This window comes from Monodelphis domestica, chromosome 2 (assembly GCF_027887165.1).
Source record: "Monodelphis domestica isolate mMonDom1 chromosome 2, mMonDom1.pri, whole genome shotgun sequence".
Taxonomy (NCBI): Eukaryota; Metazoa; Chordata; class Mammalia; order Didelphimorphia; family Didelphidae; genus Monodelphis; species Monodelphis domestica.
Window position 1 is genome coordinate 453322898 of NC_077228.1, and position 25099 is coordinate 453347996.

General features: G+C 39.0%; 1 protein-coding gene across 1 annotated transcript; it reads right to left on the reverse strand.

The window, feature by feature from the left end:
- Window positions 1–23236, reverse strand: DACT2 (dishevelled binding antagonist of beta catenin 2). Its single transcript, XM_007484913.3, has 4 exons — window positions 22159–23236; window positions 12673–12805; window positions 9587–9877; window positions 1–8539 (listed from the first exon to the last, which is right to left on the reverse strand). Exons 1-4 carry the CDS (start codon window positions 22486–22488, stop codon window positions 6729–6731), a joined length of 2565 nt encoding a protein of 854 aa, XP_007484975.2. The 5' UTR covers window positions 22489–23236; the 3' UTR covers window positions 1–6728.
- Between the last annotated feature and the right edge of the window lie 1863 nt (window positions 23237–25099).

Sequence of the window (25099 nt, forward strand, 5' to 3'; positions counted from 1 at the left end):
TTTCTTTTTTTTTTAAACCCTTACCTTCTGTCTTGGAGTCAATACTGTGTGACTCCAAGGCAGAAGAGTGGTAAGGGCTAGGCAATGGGGGTCAAGTGACTTGCCCAGGGTCACACAGCTGGGAAGTGTCTGAGGCCAAATTTGAACCTAGGACCTCCCATCTCTAGGCCTGACTCTCAATCCACTGAGCCACCCAGCTGCCCCCATGAACACTATTTCTATATGATCTCTCACCCTGATTATTATTTAGTTGTTTCAGTAGAGTCTTTTTATGATCCTTTTTTGACATTTTCTTGGCAAAGACACAGGAGTGGTTTGCCATTTCCTTCTCCAGGAAACTGATGCACAGAGTTAAGTGATTTTCCCAAGGTCACACAGTTAATAAGCACTACAGGCCAGATTTGAATCCAGATCTTCCTGATTCCAAACTTGGCACTCTATTCACTGAGCCATCTACCTGCCTTTTCTACCCCAGATATTTGTTATTTTGGAAGGAATTCCATATAATTTGGTCCTTTATCATATATTGACTTGAATCTCTCAGTAAATATTAGCTGGATATTGCTTTTGCTATTTTACCTTAGGTTTATCTTCTTCAGACTCTAGGCTTCTTAAAGGCAAACATCTTGTTTAAGGCCAATTTTGTGCCTCCCAAAGTATCTAGCATATTAAGGATTTAGAAGTGGCTATTGGTTAGTCATTGATTATCCTGACTGGGAATTAGGCTTTGCTTAGTATAAATAGTCAACAACAGCTGAAAATGCAAGGATATAAGCCAGTTACTTGCCATCCAAATGTAAGAGCTTTTCTAAGAAACAAATTTGAATGGCTGCCCTAGTAGGACCTCCAAACCTGTTGGCCATGGAAAAGACAATAGTGCCACAGACTGTAGAGTAAAAAGAGACCTTGGAAGATAGCACTGGAAAGAGTAATACATTTGAAGCCAAAGTACATAGGTTCAAATTCTGGCTTTGGTGCTTAGAGAGAATACACATTATAATGAGAACAAGCTTTTTGTAATAGAGAGCTTACTGTATTTGCTGGCAAACAAGACTTGGGTTCAAAATCTGCCTTAGACATTTATTTGGTGCCTGTGTGACTATAGATAAGTTTCCTTCCAGGGATTGTCTGTTCCTACTAAATCTCTGGACTTACATCTCCCCATTTGTAAAATGTAGGATTGGACTAGATGATTTCTAAGACTACTTTTGGATTTAGTCATTTGAATATATACTAGTAGGGAACAGATTTCTGAAGGCCCTTACCTTGATGCTGGCAATGTATTTTTATGTCAGCTACTATCATAAAGGTAAAGAAGTTGGGAGGAAGTCAGAGGATGAAGTAACTGGAAACACATGAAGATTTCTCTTACATAGCAATAATAGTAATTCTTACAAGTAGTCAAAGGTAATAAGCTCCAAGGTAAATTTCCATTAGTCAGGACTAGATTTTAAGTTGGAAAATATTAATTCAATCTCCATCTCTACTATGAGAACTTGGAAAAGTTACTGCTTTTCTAACCTCTGTTTTCATCACCTGTAAAATCAAGGGGTTAGAGAGAGAGCATGGTACTGGAAAGAACAATGGACTTGAGGTCAGAGGACCTGAATTCAAATTCTGGCTCTGTTCATTTCTTCCTTTGTTACTTTGGGCAAGTTGTTTTACTACCAATCTCTAAGACCCCCTCAACATAGAAATGCCATAGATCTAATGTGTAGGTTGGTATTCACAGAAATCACACAGTTTCCGAGAATGCAAAATGTATGTTACCCCTCTGATTGGCATTTAAAATCTTTCACAACCTAGCTTCATCAACCTTTTCAATCTTCTTTCATATTATTCCCTTCCTCACCCTGCTCATACTCTACAGTCCCACAATATTGCCTACTTGCCACTTGTCATAATGTTCTATCTGTTAATGTCTTTGCCCTAGCAAATTTTTTAATTAAGTCACAAAAGCTTTAATACTAATCATTCAAAACATTTTAGCACCTCAAACATGTCTAAAGTCCTCTCTCTTCACCTTCACCTCTTATTTTGGAATCCTTGGCTTCTGCCAACTCAGTTTGTGCTATTGTCCACAGAAAGCTTTCCTATTCTTAATGATTTTCAGTCTCTAATGATCTTTTATCACCTTTCTAGATACATCCACTTAGTACGTATCTTGTATACACTGATATTTGTATTCATTGGATACCTATTCCTTCTACAACCTAATATAAAAACCTTTGACTTTAAAAGCCCTTCATAACCTGCCCTTTTTCTACCTTTTCATTCTTCTTAAGCCATATCTTCTCCGCATATCCTGGAGTCCAGCAACAATGATCTTGTTGTTTGTCATTCGCAACTCTCCATCTCACCACTCTGGACATTTTCACGGGTTGTCTTTCATGCCTGGAAAGCCCTCTTTCCTGATTTGTCTCTTGGCTTCCCTGGTTTCCTTCATCTCAGCTTCATCTTACCTCCTTCCAAAATCCTTTCCTTAACTTCATCTTCCTATTTATGTTGTATATGTAATTTATACAAAGGTGTTTGCATACAGTCTCCTTCATGAGCTCTCTGAGAGCTGGGCTTGGCTCACATGTGTATCCTTAGTCATTAAATCGGTCCTCATCCAGTGTAAATGATTAAGAAATCCTGACTTGACTTCTTATTCTTCACTAATATCCCCCAGGATATACATTCCTTTAGGATAGGGACAGTTTCATTTTTATCTTTGTGTCTCCAGCACTCATCATAGTGCCTCACACCTTGTAGGAGCTGAGTTAATACTACTTTCATTTGAGCAATTGATTCCAGGCATGACTTCAAAAAACTGAGTTTGATAGAATGAGAAATATTTTTTATCATAAACTATTTAATATAGGGGGGAAAGAGACAGCCAGAAGTTGAAGTGAGTTTTTTGATTAGCTTAGGATTTCATTCAGTTGGGCTATCCTTTGACCTTATTACAGAGATGTGGCTGAGTGGAATACCTGGGAAACCATTAATGGTGTTCTACCAGGCTTCTGCTCTCTGTAATGTTTGGATGAATTGTTTCATTGGCAGAGATCCATACTACATAATGATGAGCCATTCTGTAAAGAGGAAAGTTTCTTCCAGATTAAGCTGTTTGGGAAATTTCTAAATTAGAGTTGTTACAGTATCAGAATAGCCAAAGGATTTTTAAAGACCCAGGAAGTACTTTGCTTATTTTGTCAGCAAGTAATTCGTTGTTTCTTTTAAATAGTTATTTGTAATTCCTGTAGCTTAAGCTTGATAACTGTCTTAGCTTGACTTGTTTAATACTTATAGAAGGCTTTTTTCTTTCATGCCTCACTCTAATAGAGGACTAAGTTTTACCAACACTAGGTGTTGTTAGTGGTGCCCAAGATACCTACACAGGTGAGAGAACTCCAGTGTAACTTAAAGAAGAATTGAGGAGGTGGTTATTTATTGAGCTTTAAATCCACTGCAAGAGCTAGAAAAACAGATTGGATAATTATGCTAGTGAGTACAAGGTAAGGATAAGGATTGATCCTGTGATTTCATTGGTAGAGGGAGTTCCCCATGAGAAAAATTTCTCTCCCAATGAAGGGCTGGCACCTTCTCTGCAATTTATAGCCTTAGAGTAGTAGCCTAGGGCAGTGACTAGTTAACTGACTTGCTTTCTGTCAGATAGCTACTAGACTTCAGAAGTCAAATTTGAACCCATATCTTCTTGATTTTGAGTCCATTTTTTATTCACTTTGCATCTGCATATCTCTTATTTTTTTCTTTTCTTTGGAGAATAGATGTGAATATGAGGCAGGTGATATAAATGCAAACTAATCCATCACCACGAAGCTTATTAAATCTTTTAAGATGCTGACTTGTAATAGGTTGATTCGTTGAAATTTAAATGAATTACTATTTTAAAAATTGATCAGTTTTAATTCCTAATATGGTAAATATCAAAAGATTTAATCTATATAAAAAACTTTTTGGCATCTCTAATAAATTTATGAGTTTAAAAGGGTCCTGTGACTATAAAGTTTGAGAACTTTATGAGAACTAGATAATTTGATTGGAACTTGCAGCTTACATTCACATTTTTTGGTCTTGATTAGATACAAACTACATCTAGAATCTAAAATGCTAATCCTAAAAGTAAGCATCAGCCCTACAGATTTAATTAACCTATCCTTCTCATGCTGACAAATAACAATCCTATTATTGGACATCAGGAATCTCAAGAAGCACAAGAAGTTGTAGGATTGAGAAAATCATTTTTCTTACTTGTCCCAAAACTAAATTGACTGTAAATGGTAGGTCCCTGGACTAGAAGGTCTGAGCTTTAGTTCTTATTTAATACTTCAAAAGGACTACTAGTTCTTCAATGTGAAATCTCCCTCCAACACATTTAGTATCACTCCCTATTCTAGTTAGTTTTTAGTATGTACATAATTACCTTTTATCACTGTCAACTTTATAAAAGGAAGTGTTGGGGCTTCACCTTTAAAATCCCTTTCATTACCAACCATTTACTTTCCTAACTCAATTTCTTCCAAATTCTATGATACTTCCTAATTTTCTGGGCTGTTCATGTCATTGTTCCAGGTACCTGAAGTGTACTACATGCTATCAAATTGGAGGCTTATCAGGAAATCCCAGCATAGTGCTTTCTGACTACTCAGAATTGAAAACCAAACTCTGTAGTCTAAATCTAGCTTCATTCAATTCTGATTCACCATGTTCTTGGCAAGGCATTTAAAATCCAAAGGGTCCCTCTATCTGTAAGATAGATGCATGCTTTATTATCACAAGGATATAAGGAGAAGGAAGCAACTTGAAGGTATTATATGTAAAACACTTTAGAGAGAGAAAATATTACAAAATGTTATATATAATATTCAAAATAAAGAATAGCTTTGTTAAATGAGATTTTGAAGCCAGCTTCTTTAAGCACTGAATAGAGGATGCAGTAGCTAGAACTCAGAAAAGGGAAGAATACAGACTCCGTCATTCTCAGGAGTTCCACCCTACCTTAGCTGAATGACCTTGGTGGGGATGCAGGGAGGGGAATCTCTTAAGCCAAGTATACCTCAGAGCTCCAAAATGCTAAGCGAGTATAATAGTTTCATCATACCATTGTCACAAGACTGTTGTGAGGATTAGGAATTGTGTATAAAATAGGCAAAATAAGACCCTCCAAAGAGAGTTCTTTTAATACTGTCTTCCTGAAGGTTGATGCCAAAGAACTCATTAGCACAGGTAAGCCTACTTCATTAAGGAAAGGTGTGAATCCTTCAGTCTGTCAGATTGAATGTTTGAACTTCAAAGCTTACCCTAGAACCTTTAAAATGTTTATACTTTTCAGACACTTTATCCCCAAAGGAAACACCTTATTCCTAGGTATTGCCATTTGAAACATTAGCTTTCCTCTACTTGCCACAAAAATGTTTTGTTCTAAAATGTTAAGCTTCTTAAACTACATCCTGGACTATGTAATTGAAACATGACTATTTAACTTCTGAAGCAAGAGGGTATAGAGGTCATTATCAAGTAATATTTTAATGTTGTCTTCTTATCTGAATTCTTCAAATTACTCCAGTCAAGTGTACATTTGGCCTAGGGCTAAGCAGATTTCTAGTTCCATCACTTTTTGACCTGGACAAATCAGCCTTTTGCTAGAATTTTCTTTCCCCCTAACTCACAATGGGTTGCTGGGTGGCCCAAAAGATCTCCCTGGGAAAAAATTTATAAAAACAAAATGATGTGATTCTTAATGAGAAGTTTGCAATGGAAAAATCTGTACCTCCCTCTCATCCACTCCACCTCTAAAGAGAAAAAACCAACACTGAAAGACTTTTGTGAAAATAATAATACTAAAGACAGTGATGCTGTTTAAAAATATATTTTATGCCCAACTTTTGTCCACTGAAGTTAGATTCTAGATCTCCTGAGATAGATTTTCCTTTGTAAACTCAAAATGATATTGCATCAATAGGGAATTTGACCTCTTCCTCATGCCAGGGGGGAGATAAAAGAAATATTCCCTTTTTGGTGATTAAGTCAAGAAAAGGTTTGGTCAGGGCATAAGAAGGGGAATGGTTATGTATGCCTCAGGAACCCAGTTTCTAATACCTATCCTCAAAACCATTCTTCTCATTTAAAAGAACAAAGAAAAACCTTAAGAAAAATCTTTGGCTAGTGTGATCAAGTACAACTGAGAAATATGCCCTCAGCAGGGAGAGCCTGAGGCAGCCTTGCTATAACTCAAGGAAAAAGGAGGCTTGAAGAGAAATGTATGAGCCCTGACTTGATCTAAATAGTAGAAGATAGGGAAAAGAAACTGGTTTGGGTGATGAAATGGTGTGGGAATGGGTCCTGAAATTTTATACTTCAGGGCAGAGTAGGTAATGATATTCACCATTTACCTTACCACTCACCATACAGAACCTAGTTGTATCATCTGGTTTTAAGGAGATTTCCTATCTAAAGATTTCTGAAGACAGAGTCAAATGGGCGAGATGATACAAATTCATATTTGTATAATGATATCCAGTGGAAAGATAAAGAAATTACACACGTTGCTATTTACACCAATATTAGCAAAGTAAAAGGTCCTTTGGCCTTTTTTTTTTAGAGGGAAGAGGGGCTCATTTCTAGTCTATCAAAAATGTTATTTTTGTTTAAAGAACCCCAACCTATCTTGTTCTAAAGTCAATCTGGTCTCTGTTGGGACACTTTTTGTTTTTCATTTTAGTTCACACCATGGTCATAACTTTTAGAGATGCTGGCTGGAATCTCCGAATCTTCTTCTTTAGGGCCTTAGAGGCCTTGATGCGGCAAATTTTGGGTACTGGGTGATGAGAGGGCTTGGAGGCAGCCTGCCCCTTTACTGGTTGCTGGACAATGGCCTTGGGCCAGATCAGCTCACTCCCAACAGCCTCTTCATAGTCTAGCGTGAGACTGCTCTCACTGCTCCGACAGGCACCATCTGAGTCACTGTCCCCCGATTCACTATCCCCAAAGCAGTTGGCAGTGTAGTCACTGACATCATCTTCACTGGTTTCCACAATGGTGGAGTGGAAGAGGGAGGCACACTCAGCTGAGTACTCCGAGTGGTCTGACTCGCTTTTGGCATAAGTGTTGTGACTAGGAATCTTGGAGCGGGACCTGGAGCTCACAGTCCGTAAGATGCCAGCTCTCCTCCCAGGTGGTCTGGGCAGGGCTAGGCTGGGGTCAGTGGAAAAACTTGTCAGATGGGTCTTGGCTGAGATCTCCACAGTGGACTGCCACTTCCTCTGCTTCTTTCTGGCACCCCCACTGGCTACCAGATTGAGCTGAGCTGCTTCAAAGGAGTACAAAGGATGTGCTGAGGCTGGGTAAAGTTCAGGTCGGGACACAACTTTGGGGGTAAGAAATTGCACAGGGAAGAGGCTAGACTCAGAGCAGGACCGACCAGTCACCTCCCCAACAAATGTTGGTCTTCTCACCAGGTTCTTTCCCCCATGAAACCGAGGAGAAGGGTTCCACTCTGCAGGCAGTCGGGATGCTACATGCATTCCCCGCGGCCTCTCTGCTAACAGTGGTTGCTGCTTCCCGAGCCTCAGCACCTTATCACTGTTCCTTCTCTTGGCTTTCATAGCCTTTGCTTTGGGGTTGCTTCCTTTCAACCTCATCAGGTGGGCTTCTCCAGGGACAAACTGAGCATGGACAAACTCACCTGTGACGAGACTGGTCCCCTTTTTGCCCACCTTTCTGGGTGGCAGGATGACTTTGGCATTTGATCTTTGGGGTGCCATGTTGAGATGTGATTGGTACATCTGGGAGCAGGAAGCTGTGTCCTGCTTCAGACCAATGCCCCCTGGCTCTTCCTGAACAGTCGAGGCAGGGCTGACCTCCTCAGGGAAGCTGGTATTTGTAGCCATGGATTCCAAGCTTTGCTGGCTGGCTGGTTGTTCTGTATCTAAACAGGCTTCTCTAGCTTCTTGCAGTTTCATACTGTTCGCATCAGGTACTTCTCTCTGACTCCTTCCCACTTTAGCTTGCCTACTTTCTGGAGAGCTGACCTGCTTTTCTAGCTGACTGTCACTGTTCCCTCTCAGCCCACTGATACCGGAAGTAATACTGAGTCTCTGCTGGGATGGAGGCAGTGACCCTTTAACTGAACCCCTCTCACTCACACTGCCACCTGTGTATTTCCCTCGGTCTCGGGTCAGCTGGAGTAACTTGTCAATATAGCCGCCAGGAGGGGGAACCTCAACAATTGGTTTAGTCCTGATTAAGCTGGGACCTGACATATTCAGGCTGGGTTTAGAAAGGGGCAAGTGGTTATTAGTCTCTAGGGTTTCTCTAGTCAAAGAAAACAGGGGGCTCTGCAAGGCCACTGCATGCAGAGGACTTGGGTAAGGGTATATGTCATTGCCACTCTTGGAGACCAAGTCACTCTGATACTTAGGGTCTACCACATGGAACAGGATTTCTGTTCCATGACAAAGGGGTGACACAGACTTAGGATCAGTGATTGTCTTCTGAAGACCTCCATCAGCAGGCACAATTCTTTCAAGGTCACCTGGGGGTAAAAGAAACAAACAAAAACGGTAAGAGATGAAAGAAATGAATTTAGTACCTCATTCATGCCATGTAGGGTTTTCGCAAAATAATGTGAAAGAAACATTGATTCCTAGGGGGGAAATGAATTGCTATTTGAACCTTGGATATATGCTTCACCAAAATCCTACTCTTATGCTTCCTCTTGGCTTACAGGGGACACATGGGGTCTCCAAGGATATTCTAGTGAAATACAAAATGCTGGCAGGTTGGAACACAGAACTCTTCCCTGATGACCTGCCCAGCTTTGCTTGGGGGAAGGCTCATCTCAAGGCAGTTGGCCTCCAGAGACTGATATGTTTTCAATACACAAGGCACAGAATTGTTGCACCCTGAATTGGTTTAAGGAATACTGATACTAATTAAATCATAGGAGTCAAAGAATGAACCTTCTACATAAGTAGAACAGAAACTTTAAAAAATATGCACAAGGAGGGGAAGCTAAGTAGCACAGAGACTAGAGTGCCAGGGCTGGAGTCAGGAGGATCTGAGTTCAAATCTGTCCTCATACATTTCCTAGTTGTGTGTGCCTTAACCCTATTGTTTAGCTCTTGTTGCACTTCTGTTTTAGAACTGATACTAAGACAGAAAGTAAAGGTTTAAAAAAATGGATGAAATTATGTCTTGCCTAGAGTCATATGACTCAGAAGAATCAGGGCCAGAAGTAGAAAGCAGATCTTCTGACTTCTGGTCTAGTGCTCTTTCCATCAATAATACCATATAAGTATCAACAGTAATGCTTTCCACTGGTATCATGGCTACACTATAATGGTCAGAGATAGATATATTTTTTCCATTTATGAAACTAGTTAAAAAGCAGAGCAATATTTATCTAGTCACTGAATGTAAGATTAGGTCTTCATCTCCTTTTAGTGATCATCCTTATATCCAAACTAAAAGATTTACTTAGATGTAATCATCAGTATGATGATTTTTATGAACTACGTGGATGAGTTTTATGAATCAGTTTTGGATGGGGAAATCTTTCTATTTCTTGATTTTACTTTACCTGTGGAAACTGGCCTTGGCTTGAGCTTGGCCAAAGTTTCACCTTCGCTCTCTGGGCTGCCCTTGATCCAACAACCCTCACTGACAGGTATTCTCTGAGGTTGGAGGTGGGCACTGTGCACTGTGGTCTCATCAGCTGACTTGGGACGGTAGTCGAAGATACTGAGCCTGACTTTAGGGGTCTGGATGCCAGGAAGCAGGCTGCTATGAGAGGAGGAGATGGACTCACTGTAGACGGATGTGCAGGAGTTGGATAAAGAACAGGAACCACCATCACTCAGGTCATAAAAGCCTGGATAGGGTAGGATAGGGTAAACAAAATATGGAATTACCTTGGAGGTCTAGGAATACACAAGCTCTGTGCTGGCAACCAGACATACTTCTACCTGTCACATCTCTCTACTTTTTCTGTATTCTTTTTGAATTTCATGTATTAAAGTGCATAGAGTTCAATTTAATGAACATTTCTAAATTACCCTGATGTCAGGCACTGTCCTTAGGCATTAAGGAACCAGAAATGAAAAGAACAGCATAGTCTCTATTCTCAATAATCTTACAGTTTATTAAGGGAGACATAGAGCATCGAGTATATTGATGTGCTAGGAAAAATGTGATGAAGTATTAGAGAAGGTTTCATGGAAGATGTGGTATTAGACTTAAGCTTAAAAAAGTCAAGAGTTTTTAATAAATAGGGAGGTGGGAGAAGGCAGTGTTTATAATGGACATGGGGATTAGATTGTGTGAATGCACAGGGGAGTCCACAGGGCAAAATTAGGGGATAGCTCATAGTTCAATCTGATTAAAATGTAGAATACACTGTGATAGAGACATGAAGAAAACACTGATTTATTTCAACACGAAAAGGAGTAATATGAAATAAGGCTGGATGAATGGCAGGTTGGAAGTGGACTACAAAGGTTCTATGCATATTTAAATGCCAATTTAAGTAGTTTGGTTCTTAACCCACAAGCAACAAGTTGCTGATGGACTGTTTTTGAACAACAATAATGCTAACAGAGCTAGAATAGCCACTCAGGAAGATTATTTTCATAATTTTGTGAAGGGTAGGATGAACTTGGGAATGAGGCTGGATTTTGGGAAAACAGAGAACAGGCTATCCAACAGTCTTGGAGAGAACTGATAAGGGCTTAAACTTAGATTATAGCAGGATATGTAGTGAAGAAGCAACAGATGTGAGAGATTTCATAAAGTTAGCATCAATAAGATAATAATAACATATTTGAATAATATCATATGTGAGTCTATGTAGGGGTAGATAAGGGAGAGGAAAGTACCAAAAATAATGCCTACATTTTGAGCCTGGGTTTAGTGAGGAAAATGATGAGTTTAATCTAAGACATGTTGAATTTGAAGTGTTGGTAGGGCATCCAGATAAAGAAATAAGCAGTTGGGATTGAGTAGCTAGAGTTAATACAAGGAATTAGCATTATGAATATATACATTTGGTAGTCAAGCCAAGGAACCAAGGGAACAGCTGAGATCAAGGTAGAAACTTCAGAGTAAGAGGCAAGAGCCAAGGACAGAACCTTAAGTCATACTTATGTTGAAGATGCAAAAAGAAGATGAAGAAGCAAGAAAAAAATCAGAAAAGGAGTAGAATATATTGTTATTTGTATGTCAAGAGTATAGTGTTTAGAGAAAACAAGAGAAGAAAGGTTATTATTACTTCAATGAGGTAATATGGAAAGCTATAGTAGTGAAAGATAACAGTAGAAAAATTGGATTTAGCTAAAGGAATTCATTAGGGTTTAGGGAATTTTCAACAAATAATATTGAAGCAAGCTAGATTGCAAAACAATGACAAATGCAGGCATGAGAAATGATAAAGCATAAGTAACAATTATAAACTACTCTTTCTAGAAGTTTTTCAGTGAAGGTGGAAAAAAAATAGGATGATAGCTTGACAGGGTAACAGATTCAGTCCTGGAAATATTTATAGGTTAAAAGGAAAGGGTCAATAGAAAAGAAAAAACAATAAATGTATTCAAGAGAGGGGATGAAGCAAAATCCTATAGGAGATAGAGAGGAAAAAGGTAGAGGGTTTAGCCTTGTTTACAAGGAAGGAATCCTTTAAAGTTGAAAGAAAAGGAGAGAAGGTACCCTCCTAGTGGAAGAAGATAATTAAGGATATGTCAGACAGTCAACTCAATAAAATGGGAAACAAGGCCATCTGTGGGGAATAAAGAGAGAAGAGATAGAACTGCGGGCCTGAGGAAAGAAGAAAAGTCTTAGAAAATTCTTTGTGGTAAATGGAGTAGTCAGTAAAATGATAACAAAATGATTGTCCTATTGCAAGAACAGTTCTTTAAACAGATGATCACAGGATTTAAAATGAGAAAAGATCTCAAAGACCATTATGGCCCAACTCCCTTTACTTTTTTTGCTAAAAAAAAAGTCAAGAGTGCTGAAATAACTTGACAAGGATCATATAAGTAGTAAATAATATAGCCAGGATTTGAGTCCAGGGCCCCTGATTTCTAAATCCAGAGCTCTTGAATTGAAATGCATTTTACAAAGTATTTTTAAAATCCAGTTCAACACCATTCTGACTCTGAAGCATATGGCTTAATAGACAATCTGCTAATGATGAAAAGTTACTCTTTGCATTTTGAAAACATTCACCAATAGATCTCATCCTCAGACATAAAACCTATACCTCCTCTGTGCTCCCTGCCCCTCTCCCCACCCAGTGGAGAGGGTAAAGGGTAGAGAACTCCTTCAAGATTCTCCATTTAAAGAAGGTTCTCAGAACAATCATTTCCCACCAGGTTTGATTCTTCATTCCTTTGGGCTTCACAAACAATCTCCTAGCCCATCTTTTTCACCTCCTTTTTATATGCTGTCTTTCCCCATTAGATTATGAGCTCCTTGAGAGCAGGACCTATCTTTCACTTTTCTTTGTATCTATAGCACTTAGCACAAGTAGGTGACTTATTGGTCACATCATCATGGCTAATGGTAATAGTAAAGAGAAGTTTATGAAAACATTACATCTATTTTCCCTAAGAGTGGAGCTAGGATGATTTTAATGGTTCTTTCCCTAAGACTACATTCCTGGGGACTTACCTGAACTGGGCCTGCTGTCACTATCAAGGTTTTCACTGGAAGTCTTGTTTACATCCAATTTCAGTTCACTTATCTGTTGGTCCAGTTGATCCAAATGAGTTTTCAGGCCAACATCTTGTCTCCTTAAACGGGACTAAGAGATGAGGGGTAAAGAAATAAAGGAGCGTAAGAGAATTGAAATGAGAATCTGAATCCCAAAGCATTCTTTTTGTTTGGCTTTGCCCAAATCAATGATTCCAATGGAATAGGCAACTCTTAGTGAGGAAATGCAGCAAATTAGGCTTGGACAGTTGCCTGGACAACGGACAAGTTAAGAAAGTTGTCCAGGGTTACACAGACAATAAACCAAGAGATGAGATTGAATCCAGGTCTTTCTAGGCCAACTCTCTACCATGCAATGCTGATTTATGTTTATACTCAAAAACTAGTGATTTCATTGATGTTGGCACTCCTCTCACTATTATAGATAGCAAGCTTTTTATGTTTTAGAAAATGACTTTCTAAGTCCCCTGAGCTAAGCAAATTTGTCACTTCATCCCTAGCTTTCAGAAAATAAACCCCTCTGGAATTTTTCTAGGCTAATCCTTAGGTGTCCTCTGAGACTTTCATCTTGGCAGGACCTGCCAGTGTTGAGTAGTCTGATGACACTGCTTTTGAGAAGCTATTCTCAAGGTTCTTGTTTATGTCATGATGAGGTAACTAAACAGCATTTAGTTGGATCACCTTGACTTCTAAGAGTAGACTTTATCCTAGTACCTCTTCTATCTGTCTCTGTATTTCTGCCTGTCTCCATAATTTCTCCTTTAGTTAATCTATCTATTCCCAAGGGTTCACTAGTTGTCTTCATGCAAAAAACTACAGATTCTCCAATATCTAGCTTTAATTTCTTACCTGGGTCAGCTGTGAATAGGGCAATGAGTTGGGCACTGGGCTTGGAGTCAGGAAGACTAGTCTTCCTGAGTACAAATCTCAGACACTTTCTGGCTATGTGACCGAGGGCAAGTCACTTACCCTTGTTCACCTCAGTTTTCTCTTCTATAAAATAAGCTAGAGAAGGAAAAGGCAAACCACTCATGGATCTTTGCCAAGAAAACCCCAAATGGGGTCATGAATAGTTGGACACATCTGAATAACAAAATCTCTTACCAGGACTCCAGTCATATTGCCTTTAGGACATCTCCAACAGGAAATCTATTGGTATCTCAGATTCAACACATTATTATAAATTTATATAGAAGAAACCTTGGGAGTCATTTAAACCAACTTTTTTTTCATTTCATAGATGAGGAAAATAAGGCTCTGAGCTCAATGGACGAGTCCAAGGTCACACAAAGAGTAAAATGGTTGGATCAAGATTGAAAAGTAGATTCTTAATTGCAAATCCAATCACTTTTCATCTTGTTCCTTAAATGTATATTCAGCTGCTATAGAGAGAATACCACCATTCTCCTAGTTATTAAGTTTATAGTTTTAGAGTAAGCTATAGCTCTTCCCCTTTCTTCATCCTGCCCACAAGGCAATGAGTTTGCCAAGCCTTGTGGATTTCTCTTGCATGTGCTAGTTTCCTCTATTACCATGGCCACAAACATAGCTCAAGATTTTATTTCTCTCTTGAAGTACAGTCCTAATTGCTTTCATCCTCTTCTTTTCTTTAATCCATCATCCACACAGTTCTTGAATTTTTTTTTTTTTGAAGTCACACAGTTCTGTGTGGACTCCTGGATAAAATACAGACTCCTTAGTCTGGCACTTATGGCTTTTCCTAGTCAGATTCTGGCCTTCTGTTTTATCTGCATTTCATATCATTCTTTATATATACTTTTCTTCAGCCCGTCTGAACTACTTGCTGACATGTCAGCTTCGTCTTTAGCAGTGCTTTTGCAATGGACTCTCTCTTAAACTCTGCCTCTGGAATCTCTATTTTCCTTCCAGGCCTAAATGAAGTGTTAACTACTCTGAAGCCTTCCTTGATCATCTCCCCATCCTACCCCCCAATTATAGAAGAGATAAAATAAGAATTTAAATATCAAAACATTGTTGGGGGGTTGGACTAAGTATTAAATTATCTTCTTTAAATTATATTGTTTACTTTTTTACTGACATGATATATGATCTCTCAGGAGACTATATGTGTCTAGAAGGAAAGGATGGATTTTTTTTCTAGGATTTACCATTTTTTGGTCTTTGAGTCTCCAGCACCTAAAGCTTAGATCTTGCACTTTATGAGTTTCTTGAAGGCAAGGAATATCTTTTGATTCTTTTTATATCATTTAGCATAATGGCTGGTACAAAGGAGGTACTTAATATATGTTTACTGATTGAGTGATAATAGTTAATTGAATTGGAGGAAAGAATACACTCAAAATGTAAAATTTTAAATCAATATTAAAACAACTGATAGAAAACTTGAGGGGACAAATAAGCTACTAGATAGAGAGCAGGTCTTAGAATCAGGAAGACCCAGGTTCAAGGCCCATCTATGCTACAAATTGGCTGTGTGATTTGAGGGCAGATTACTTAACCTTTTAGTGCCCCAGGCAACTCTCCAGTATTATAAATGCAGAGAAATTACTTTGGGGCATTGATTGTAGAAATTCCTTACTAGGAATCTTACTAGGCTTGTTTTGAAAAAATTATAAATCATCTACAATATTTACTCCAACACAGTTTTGCTACAAATTTAAAGGGAGAAAAAATGTTTGGTTATGAACAAAGTGCATATGTATACTCTCTCTCTCTCTCTCTCTCTCTCTCTCTCTCTCTCTCTCTCTCTCTCACACACACACACACACACACACACACACACCAATGTGAAAACCCCTTTTTTTTCTTCAAATAAGATCTCACCAGATGTTTCCATTCCTTTGCCCAAATGCTAGGCTTTCTTCCAGTATGAAACACTTTTAGGGTTGTCTTTAGAGAAATTATGTCAGCAGCATTGACTACCTAATCTATAGTCACATCCTAAAGAAAACTGGAAACAATCTTTCGCCCTTGAAAGTGAGTGCTTTCTTCTTCTCTATTCTAAGCATCAAATTATATCACCCCAAAACAACCTAAATTAGTAGAGATTGCAAAGCTCCTTCTGGACTCTAAAGCATGCCTTAAAGCCACCATCCCTAGGGAGACAACAGGTGCAAGTTTCTTTGTTGCTTTTTAATGTACAAAAAGGTAGTTAAATTCAGTCAGACAAAAAGAATCTGTAAGCACTTCCCAACAAAACAGGTGATTTTTTTTCTCTTCCTGTCATAAACTGAAACCTATAGGACCAAGAAAGCCGAGTTCTTTGTTAGGCTTCCCCCCTTTAATTTTAAATTATTTACTATTTTATTTTCTCTTTCTCCTTCCAAAGCATGATTTCCTTTTTGTTTTTAGGAGAGGAGAAAAAAAAAATCTCCAAATGACTCTCCAATACTGGGTCCTTCCCCAGAAAGAAATAGGTCTCTTCCCCCTCCAAATTAATTGCTTTGTGATTAATGTTTGGCCAGCCAGTTCTTTAGACTGTGGTTTCTGATTAATGGAAGGGGGCCACAAAATCTACAACGAGGCTCTCAGGTATTCACAGATTATTTATTACATCCTCGGGTCCTGCCTGCACTTTTATAGCACTTTAACCAACATTCATGATTTACAGCATCCTCGTTAACCCTTCCCATTGTCCCTTACTATGAGGTTTTTATGTCTCTGTACTGTTCATTAACTCCTTTCTTGCAACAAGCTTTTTAAAAAAACTAATGGGTAGATGGTTCAAATGATTCATATACAGGATCCAATCATTGCAGAAAGCCCCTTCATTCTCATCTCCCACCTCCTACAACAACAAATCCTGATGTCAAGCTCACTTATGCTGTCACACAAATGGAAGGAGAATACTGTTTTACTATGTATCAGCTATCAGTATTGAAAGTACTCAATAGGGGTAGTTAGGTGGTTCAGTGGAGTCCAGAGGACCTGGGTTCATATTTAATCTCAGATACTTCCTAGCTGTGTGACTCTGGGCAAGTCACTTAACCCCAGTGGCCTAACCCTTACCTTTTTTTTCTGCCTTGGAACTGGTGAGTTTTTTTTAAAGAGAGAGAATACTCAACCAATAAACATTTATTAAGCACCTACTATGTGCCAGGAAAAAAAGTGTGCTAGAAGCTGGATAAATAACAGAAAACAAATTTTGTTACTATTGAGAGAGAACATAGATAACTCAAGTCACCTTCATTCTCTTTATGGCACCAATTATGATGATGTCTGCATTACCACATAGCTGTTATCTCAATTGCCCACTTCATTTGCCCACATAGGTGCCCAATCTACTAAAGACACATTTTTTAAATCTTTATCTTCTGTCTTAGTATCAATTCTAAGATTGAAGATTGAAGATTGGCAAGGGCTACAAAATTGGGGTTAAGTGACTTGCCCAGGGACACACATCTAGAAAATCTCTGAGGCCACTTTTGAACCCATGTCCTTCTACTCCAAGCCTGATACTCAGTCCATTGTGCTACTTAATAGTCCCTCAAAATATATTTTTTACAATATTTTGTTGGAGTGAGAAGAGAAGCCAAAGGACCTGGATTCAAATAATGTCTGTGATGCTTAATACCAGTGAGATCTAGAATGAATATTTAACCTTAACCTTTCTTGTCTTTGATTTCCTTACCTCTAGAATTAGATGACCACTAAAGAACATTTATGATTTTATGTGTATTCTTTACAATCTACTTTTCTTCCCTTAATGAGGAAGATTTAATTAGCATTTTCTTAGGTCCTTCTTGTGTATATTTATATTCTTTCCTCTCCAAGGGCCATCCTCACCTAAAATCTTAGTATCATATATTTAGGTTAGAATTGACTTTAGAGGCCATCAAGTCTAACCATTGCATTTTTTTAAGCAAAGATTGAGGTCCAGGGAATTTAAGTGACTCCCTTATCACACTGGTGGTAGGTAACACTATCAGGATTCAAATCCAGATTCTTTGACTTCAAATCCACTTCCTTTGATAGAATAATATACCATAATCCCTTCCAAATACTGCACTCCTCCTTACTAAATTTTCCCATTTTTATTCATAATACGGTAATTTCTATTCATTAGCTATCAAACTACTTCAGGCTCTCAGTTCTTTTACCTTAACAGTCTTCTTCTAACTAGTCCCCATATCTCTGATCTCATTCCTCTTCAGATCCATCCTAAACACTACTGTCAAAATTAATGCACCTCTTCTGGTCATGTCATTCCTCTATTTGAATACCTTCAGTGCCTTCCCACTGCCAATTGAACATACTTAAGTTCTCAATTCTGGAATTTAAGACCCTCCATAATAAGACTAATTCCCATACTAGACTTATATCATATTATCTCACATTTATATATCACTTTAAGGCATACAAACCATTTTACATAAATTATTTCCTTTGAGCATTACAACAATCCTGAGAAGTAGGGTTTCCATTTTGCAGATGGGGGAACTGAAGTTGACTGTGGGTAAGTGACTTGCCTAGGATCATACAGCAAGGAAGTACCTAACTCATGTATTCCTGACTCCAGTTATACTGGTCTAAACGTCTATCTTTCTCATACTACTCTTCTCTGTATATCAATTTTCTCTGAACCTTATTGACACTCTACTCTTTTTTGTGCCCATTCCTCATGACTGGAACTGTTTTCTCCAGTTTCTACCTACTGAAGTTTTTTCCCTTCTGAATTTCTGCCTCTTCCTTGAAGATTTCTATAACTTCATCAGCTGTGATCCTTCTCTCTTCCAAGTTTCTTATAGCAATTTTGCTCAAGCATTGATTTCTACTTATCTCCTATCTTATTTATGTAGACTTTTCCTCTTTACTTAACTTTATGTACTTTGATATTTTGTGCTATATTGAGCACAGTATCTTCTTGCCTATGCTAGGCACTCAATAAGTATTAGTTGTATTGAATGAAGTTGGAAACAAGGCTAACATGAATATTTTTAAAAATTCATAGCTAATAGGAGGTGACAATGGCCTTGTCTTTTTCTTTGATGGGCAAGAAAGGATGGAAATGAAGCATACTTCACATTTCATTTTCTACATATTAACTCTGAATTTTGCCTCAACCTTCCCTAGATAGAGTACTAACTGCAGCTGGGTAGGAAGGCAACCTACCCTAAAAAGTTTGAGAAAAAACAGTACAGTCTGATTGAAAATATGCTAGAGAGTGACAAGACTTACAAATGCAAACTATGGTGTCTCACTGGGTGACCTTGAGCAACTCTTTTAACTTTTCTGACCTCAGCTCCCTATCTGGGAAGCTGGATAATAAACCTGTCTCTTTGATTCAAAGATGTAGATATCATTGCCATGAAAACATTCTGTGAAATTTTGAGAAAAGACAGTAAATATTCAAACAAATGTATCATCAGTGACACTCACAGAAAAGTAACTGTGACCACAGACTAAAGCATAAAAGCACTACAGGGATTAGAATAAGAGCATTCCTAGCACCAAGTTTTTAGTTACAAAATCAGGCTGTTAGCTTGCTGCAGCAAAAAGTAGAAGTTTGAGCCTGTCTATGAAACTGAGCTATTGTATTTGCTACCAGCAACAAGACAAGACATGCAAAGTCAATTTCAGTAAAATCCACAAGGGCAGCAAAGACCCTATAACCTTTTATGAAGCTTTGGACCATGCAGCATTGACTCCAGCAGCACCTACTGGTGAAAGAAATAATTTCCTAACTATACACTTCAATACATTTCAAGGTTTCCTGCTTTATTCCAAGTGTATTTAAAGTTTGTTAAAAACAAAAACAGAGATAGAAAGGGAATACTATCCAGTTTACAAGGCCGGTTGAATCATTTTATAAGATATCGACTACATATTCCTAGATGGCTTTGATTTAAGGGTCAGAGGCATTTCCATTAGACTGGAAACCTCAAGAAGACCATGGACATTTGAACCTTCTCTTGCCTCCCTGTGTCATATTTGCATTGATAAAAATGGATGTCTTGATTTAAAATTGCTAATGATAAGAAAGAGAAAAGATAAAGCAATAATTTAGGGGGTAAAGCATATTTTTTAAAATGTTAATTAACATGTTACTACTGTTTACCAAATTGTGTTTAAAGTGTTCTGGAATAGTAAAGCTAATTTTCACTTGGAAGCCTCTATGGAATAAAGCTGCCACTAGTTAAAGAAATATTCCTTTGCCTTCACACCTGATTGAAAACTGATGACCAAGCTTAACACCAGTGTGGAGGTGGGGGAGAAACTCTGAATTAACTTTAAATTACTGAAGTGTATAATTGCCAGTGTTCTCAAGAGAGGAGGGGAAAGATTTTTGAGGAATCTTCTTTCTGAAACTAATATCAATCCTCATTTTCCCCTTGTATGAAAATATAGAAGTGTAAATGCTGGGCTGATGTTACACAAATTCAATTATTCTTCTCTTTTGATCACATAATCCATTCCAAGAACAAAGTTGCAAGACAGAAGCCTACGTGTTTCTTCTGGTCCCCATATTAAAAAAATAAAAATAATAATAAAAAAAACTTGTTTGATCTGTTCCAAAAGGCTACTTGTAATTAGAGGCTGAGTACTTGCAAGTTTGATTTGTATATTATTTAAACCAAGTTAATCATCAGCTGTATTTCTTACCTCCTTGACAGAACAATTCAGGTTACCATCTCAACAGCTCCTTCCTATTATAGATACAATATTTATATTCAGGCTTCTGTATACCTGACCAAAATTTATATTCAGGCTACTGTATACCTGGCCAGAAACTAAACATAAATTAAAATCGACTTCCAGGCTACCCCCCACCAAAACTCACTCCAATAAATGCCATACTCAGAATAGGCTATGTCAACAATGACAAGGGCTACAGAAATAAGAGCCCGACATGTCGGTTATGCAACACACTATATAGCCTATTACCCAGCAGCACCAGCTGCTAACTTAATGGTAGAACAATGAACCAAAGAGTTAGATGTCTAGTTTCTGTTTCTAAGTTCCTCTCAAAGCTATGACCCTAGGCCAAATAACAAAAACCTCTTATTGCCTCAATTATTTATAATAGCTTCCACAGCCATAGGAAGATGCAGTGAGATTGGATTTAGTGCTAATTCCTCAAGTGAGCAAGTCAACCAAGTTACTGCATTGATAATGATATTGTTGCAGCCTCATTCTTGTTACAGTAGAATATTCCTTTAACTACATATAGAAACAATTTTTGACACTTATTTTGACATTTTGCAATTCAGATTCTCTTACCCAAACTTTCTCCCCTCCCTGAGGCAGAAAATAGTCTCCTATAGGTTATATCAGTGCTGTCATGCAAATAAATGTCTCCATATTCCTTATATTATGACCAATAGAATATTCCTTAAAAAAACAAAACCCAAACTACCTAGCAGCCTCTAAATAGGATTTCTTAAGAGCTAACAAACAGAATAAAGGGCTTTTTAGAAAAGAGTATAAGATGTAAGATTTCTTTTAATCCACATGAAGAACAAAGAATTACACTAATTGATTAAAAGAACAGGTGCACTATTGATGACATTTAAAACTCCTCAGTTCCTAACTCGTATCTTAAGGAGCTACACAAAGCTAAATGTAAGGAATGCATTAACTAAAGTATCTCAGAATACAAAATCACCACAGCACGATGAGAAAGCCAAATATATTGAACACAAAAGCAGTTTCAAAAAGAACATGAAATGCTCTCATAATTATAAACTCTTCTAAATACTGGATTTTACAATCTCTCCCCAAATTGACGTTTTCACAGTTAAGATAATGCAGTGGTCATGTTTAATTATGGACCCCCATTCAAAATATGCACGCAGTTTTGACTTCACAATATTCAACCCAAAGCTAGCTTTAGTACTTTGCAGTCAGGCGCTGTCTGTCGAGCTTCAATGCACCAGCGTGATATACCAGTTGCATCCAGTGCATGTCATTTGACAAGCAAAACGGGGCATCAAAAGTATTCTCCCATCACAGGGACATTAAAAACGCTCCTGTTGTCTAAACAACAGCAACAATACATAGCAAGAATCGCGTATGTGTGTCCACGCAAATTGTTTGCGTATCTATAAATACATAAATTATAAAAGTACCATATATTGAGCCAATTTTGTAATATATACATGGTGTTATTTATTGTTATTTATTATTTATACTGATATTACTTATTGCACTTATAAATGCTACAAACTAACCTCAGTTTGGAGAGACTGTGCACATTGCTTTTCTATTTCTATAGCGATGGCAATACTAAGGTGCAGTCTGTTAATAAATAAACTCTACCCCACTTTTCTTCCCCCCACCGAAAAAAATAATCTCCACCACCTAGCAACTCCAACCGAGGATGTTGTATCAATCAATCAATATTTGTTGCTGAATGTTACAAGATAGAAATAAATTTAAACCCGGCACAGCCAACAAATTGATTTTAAAGGCGAGATGTGCAGGGTTTTTCGTCCGTCTTCCTCTTTTCCTTGCTCTCCTTACCAGTTGTTCCTTAAGAGCAGTGAGTGTGGCTTCGAGCCTATGCTCCTTGCTGTGCGAGTCGCCGGCAGGGAGAACTGAGGGCAGCAGATGTGGGAGCCAAGGCGGGCGAGGAACCGGCGGCTGCGGCTCCGACTGCGGCGGCGGTGGTGGCGGCGGCGGCGCGGCAGGCTGCATGGCTAGAGCCCCGCTCACCAGCGCCTGCTGCTTGTCCCGCAGCACCTGGAGCTCCTGGAGGCCGGCCAGAGCTGCATGCAATCTCTCGCGAACCCGGCTGCGGTCCCAGCCCTCTGCCGGCCGCTTCATTCCGGCCTGACCGCTTCCCACCAGCATGTCCGAAAAGCTAGCACTGCCCGCAGGTCATAGCGGGTGGGAGGGGAGAGAAGAAGTGTTTGCAGGGGTGAGGATGAGGCAGCGGAGAGGAAGGGGTCCTGCACCTCGCCCCCCGATCCGCACTCGGGAGGAGGGAGCAAAGAGGGACTGGCAGGGATTTCGAAGTCTGGGGAAGACGGCGGGGTGCAGGCTGTAAGGGCGAAATGAACTGGGAGGGGGCCGGAGGGAGGCGAGACTAGAGCAAAGGGGGTGGTGCGAAGGTCCGTGGCAGGGCGTTTCGTGCTGCACCAGGCAGCCCCTGGGCCAGCCAGTTACCTGGCTGGATGCTGATAGAGAGATTGAGCTTGTGCTCTGGAGCCCTCCCCCGTTGTCTCCTTCCCCTCCCTCCCGCGGATGCCCCTTCTCCCTCTGTGGCTTGGGACAGTCTGGTAGGGTGCAGATTACTAAAGGCTAGATTCTGTTTCCACACACCCTGAGGTCACCGTCCTTTCTAGGTTTTCCAACCCCTTCAAGTAACCCACCCGCCACTAGCGACAGTTCTCTGCCCTTTTCCTCCCCACCATCTCTTTTCTGTCATTTAGAACCTTCCTCTTGTTCAGGAGTTTATTGTTTCTCCCTCATCTCTCTCCCTTCTCCCCTCTACCTCATTTCCCTCTCTACTCTCCTTTCCCTCCTCTCCACTCCCGTTCCCCCTCTCCTCTCTTCTCTCCTGTCTCCTCTCCTGTCTTTCTCTCTCCCCTCCCCCTTCCTCTGCTTGCCTCTGCTTTCTCCTCTTCTCTCCTCTCCCTCCTTCCTCCTCCCTCTCTCTCTCCCCCTCCCTCTCCTCCTTCCCCCCTCTCTCCCTCCTCTTTCTCTGTCTGTCAATGTGTGACTGTCTCTGTCTTGTCTCTCTGTCATAGTCTCTCTTCCTGTCTCGGGCCCCCCTCCACTCCCTCCCCTTTTCTGAGTCAGTCAGGTATAGTTAGAAAAATCAGGACTTCCGTCTCTGAAGTATCGATTCTCAACTTTTCCCTCTCCTTTCAGTGACTGGAATAGGGATTTTTAGCAGTAACCTAATGCCATTGCAAGAGATTAGGAGAGAGAAGATAATATTTAGATAGGAAGCTGCCTTTAATGATTTTTCAATTCAGTTCAATTCAACCAAATTCCAGGAGCGTTTCTTAAGTGCCCTCCATGTAAAAGGCACAGTGCCATAGAACAGAAAAGACATAAACTGCCTCTCTCCTAGACGCTTAAATGGGGGTGGTGGTGAGGGGGAAGGGAGAGGGAAACTGCTTTTGTGTATTGGAAGTGGCCGGAAGTGGGGTGAAAGTCTGATGGAGATTCTAATTCTGATTGTGATTTCTGAATGTGTATGCTAGCCACCTCCAACCTTCTTCCAGCAATTGTCATTAGAACTTTCCACCTAACTAGGAATATTATATCCTGTCTGGGCTAAATCAGTCCAGTACAATCAAATAGTTTCAGTTTAAATGGCAGTAATTTCTGGAATGCTAAGGAGTTGGAATGAGGGGAGAAAGTGAGAAAGAGAAGAGAGCTAGGGAGAAGAAAGAGAAACCTAGGGACTAAAAGTGGAAGAGTTCCTGTTAAGGTCTATTACCTTATGAAAATGTTGAATTCATAAGAAAATATGTCAACTACATAGGAATTCTTGAAGCAGAGACAGAACAACATACATCCAAAATATGATTTAAAAAAAAATTTTGAGTCCTCTTTCTTCATTACCTGTTTCCAATCACTAGTGAAGTTTGTAATAGATCAAACATTGAGTTCTAGTCTTGGTTTTTACTACCTTGAGAAAAGGGATGGTTCAATTTTCAATTTAACAGACTTTTTTAAAGCACCTACTATGTACAAAGGCACTATGAGGTGCAGGAGATGTGAAGATGCAAAAATACATTATGGTAGCAGTTTCATCTAATTTTTTATCCCTAGAAAAACTCATGCTACAAACCCTAGATTCCTTATCCAGTAATGAAGGAATCTGTTCATATATATGAAGAACCCAATAATATATTTTAAAAATTGATGAATTTTTGTTTTTATATAAGTTATTTTAGTATCTTTGTGTAGGAAGTTTATCCCCTCTTCCCAAATAGAATCTGAGTTATTTCACTTGTAGAATTAAAGGGGAAGGGGAAGCAGTAGTTACAGTACCTCTTAAAAAAAATATTTAAGTATTTTTCTATGGTTACATGGTTTATGTTCTTTCCTTCCCCTTATCCCCTCCCCTTCCCAGAACCAACAAGCAATTCCACTGGGTTATACATGTGTGACTCAATATCTATTTCAATATTAATGATTTTATAATAATCTTTTAAAAACCAAAACCCCACATCCAGTACCCAGATAAACAAGTGATAAATGAAATGTTTTCCTTCTGCATTTCTATTCTCACATTTCTTTCTCTAGATGTGGATAGCATTCCTTCCTATAAGTCCCTCAGGATTGTCCTGAATCATTGCATTGCTATTAATATCAAAGTAAATTACATATGATAGTCCTATGTTTCAGTCTCTGCTGCTCATTTCACTCCACATAAGTTCCTGGAGGTTCTTCCAGTTCACATGGAATTCCTCCAGTTCATCATTCCTTACAGCACAGTAGAAAT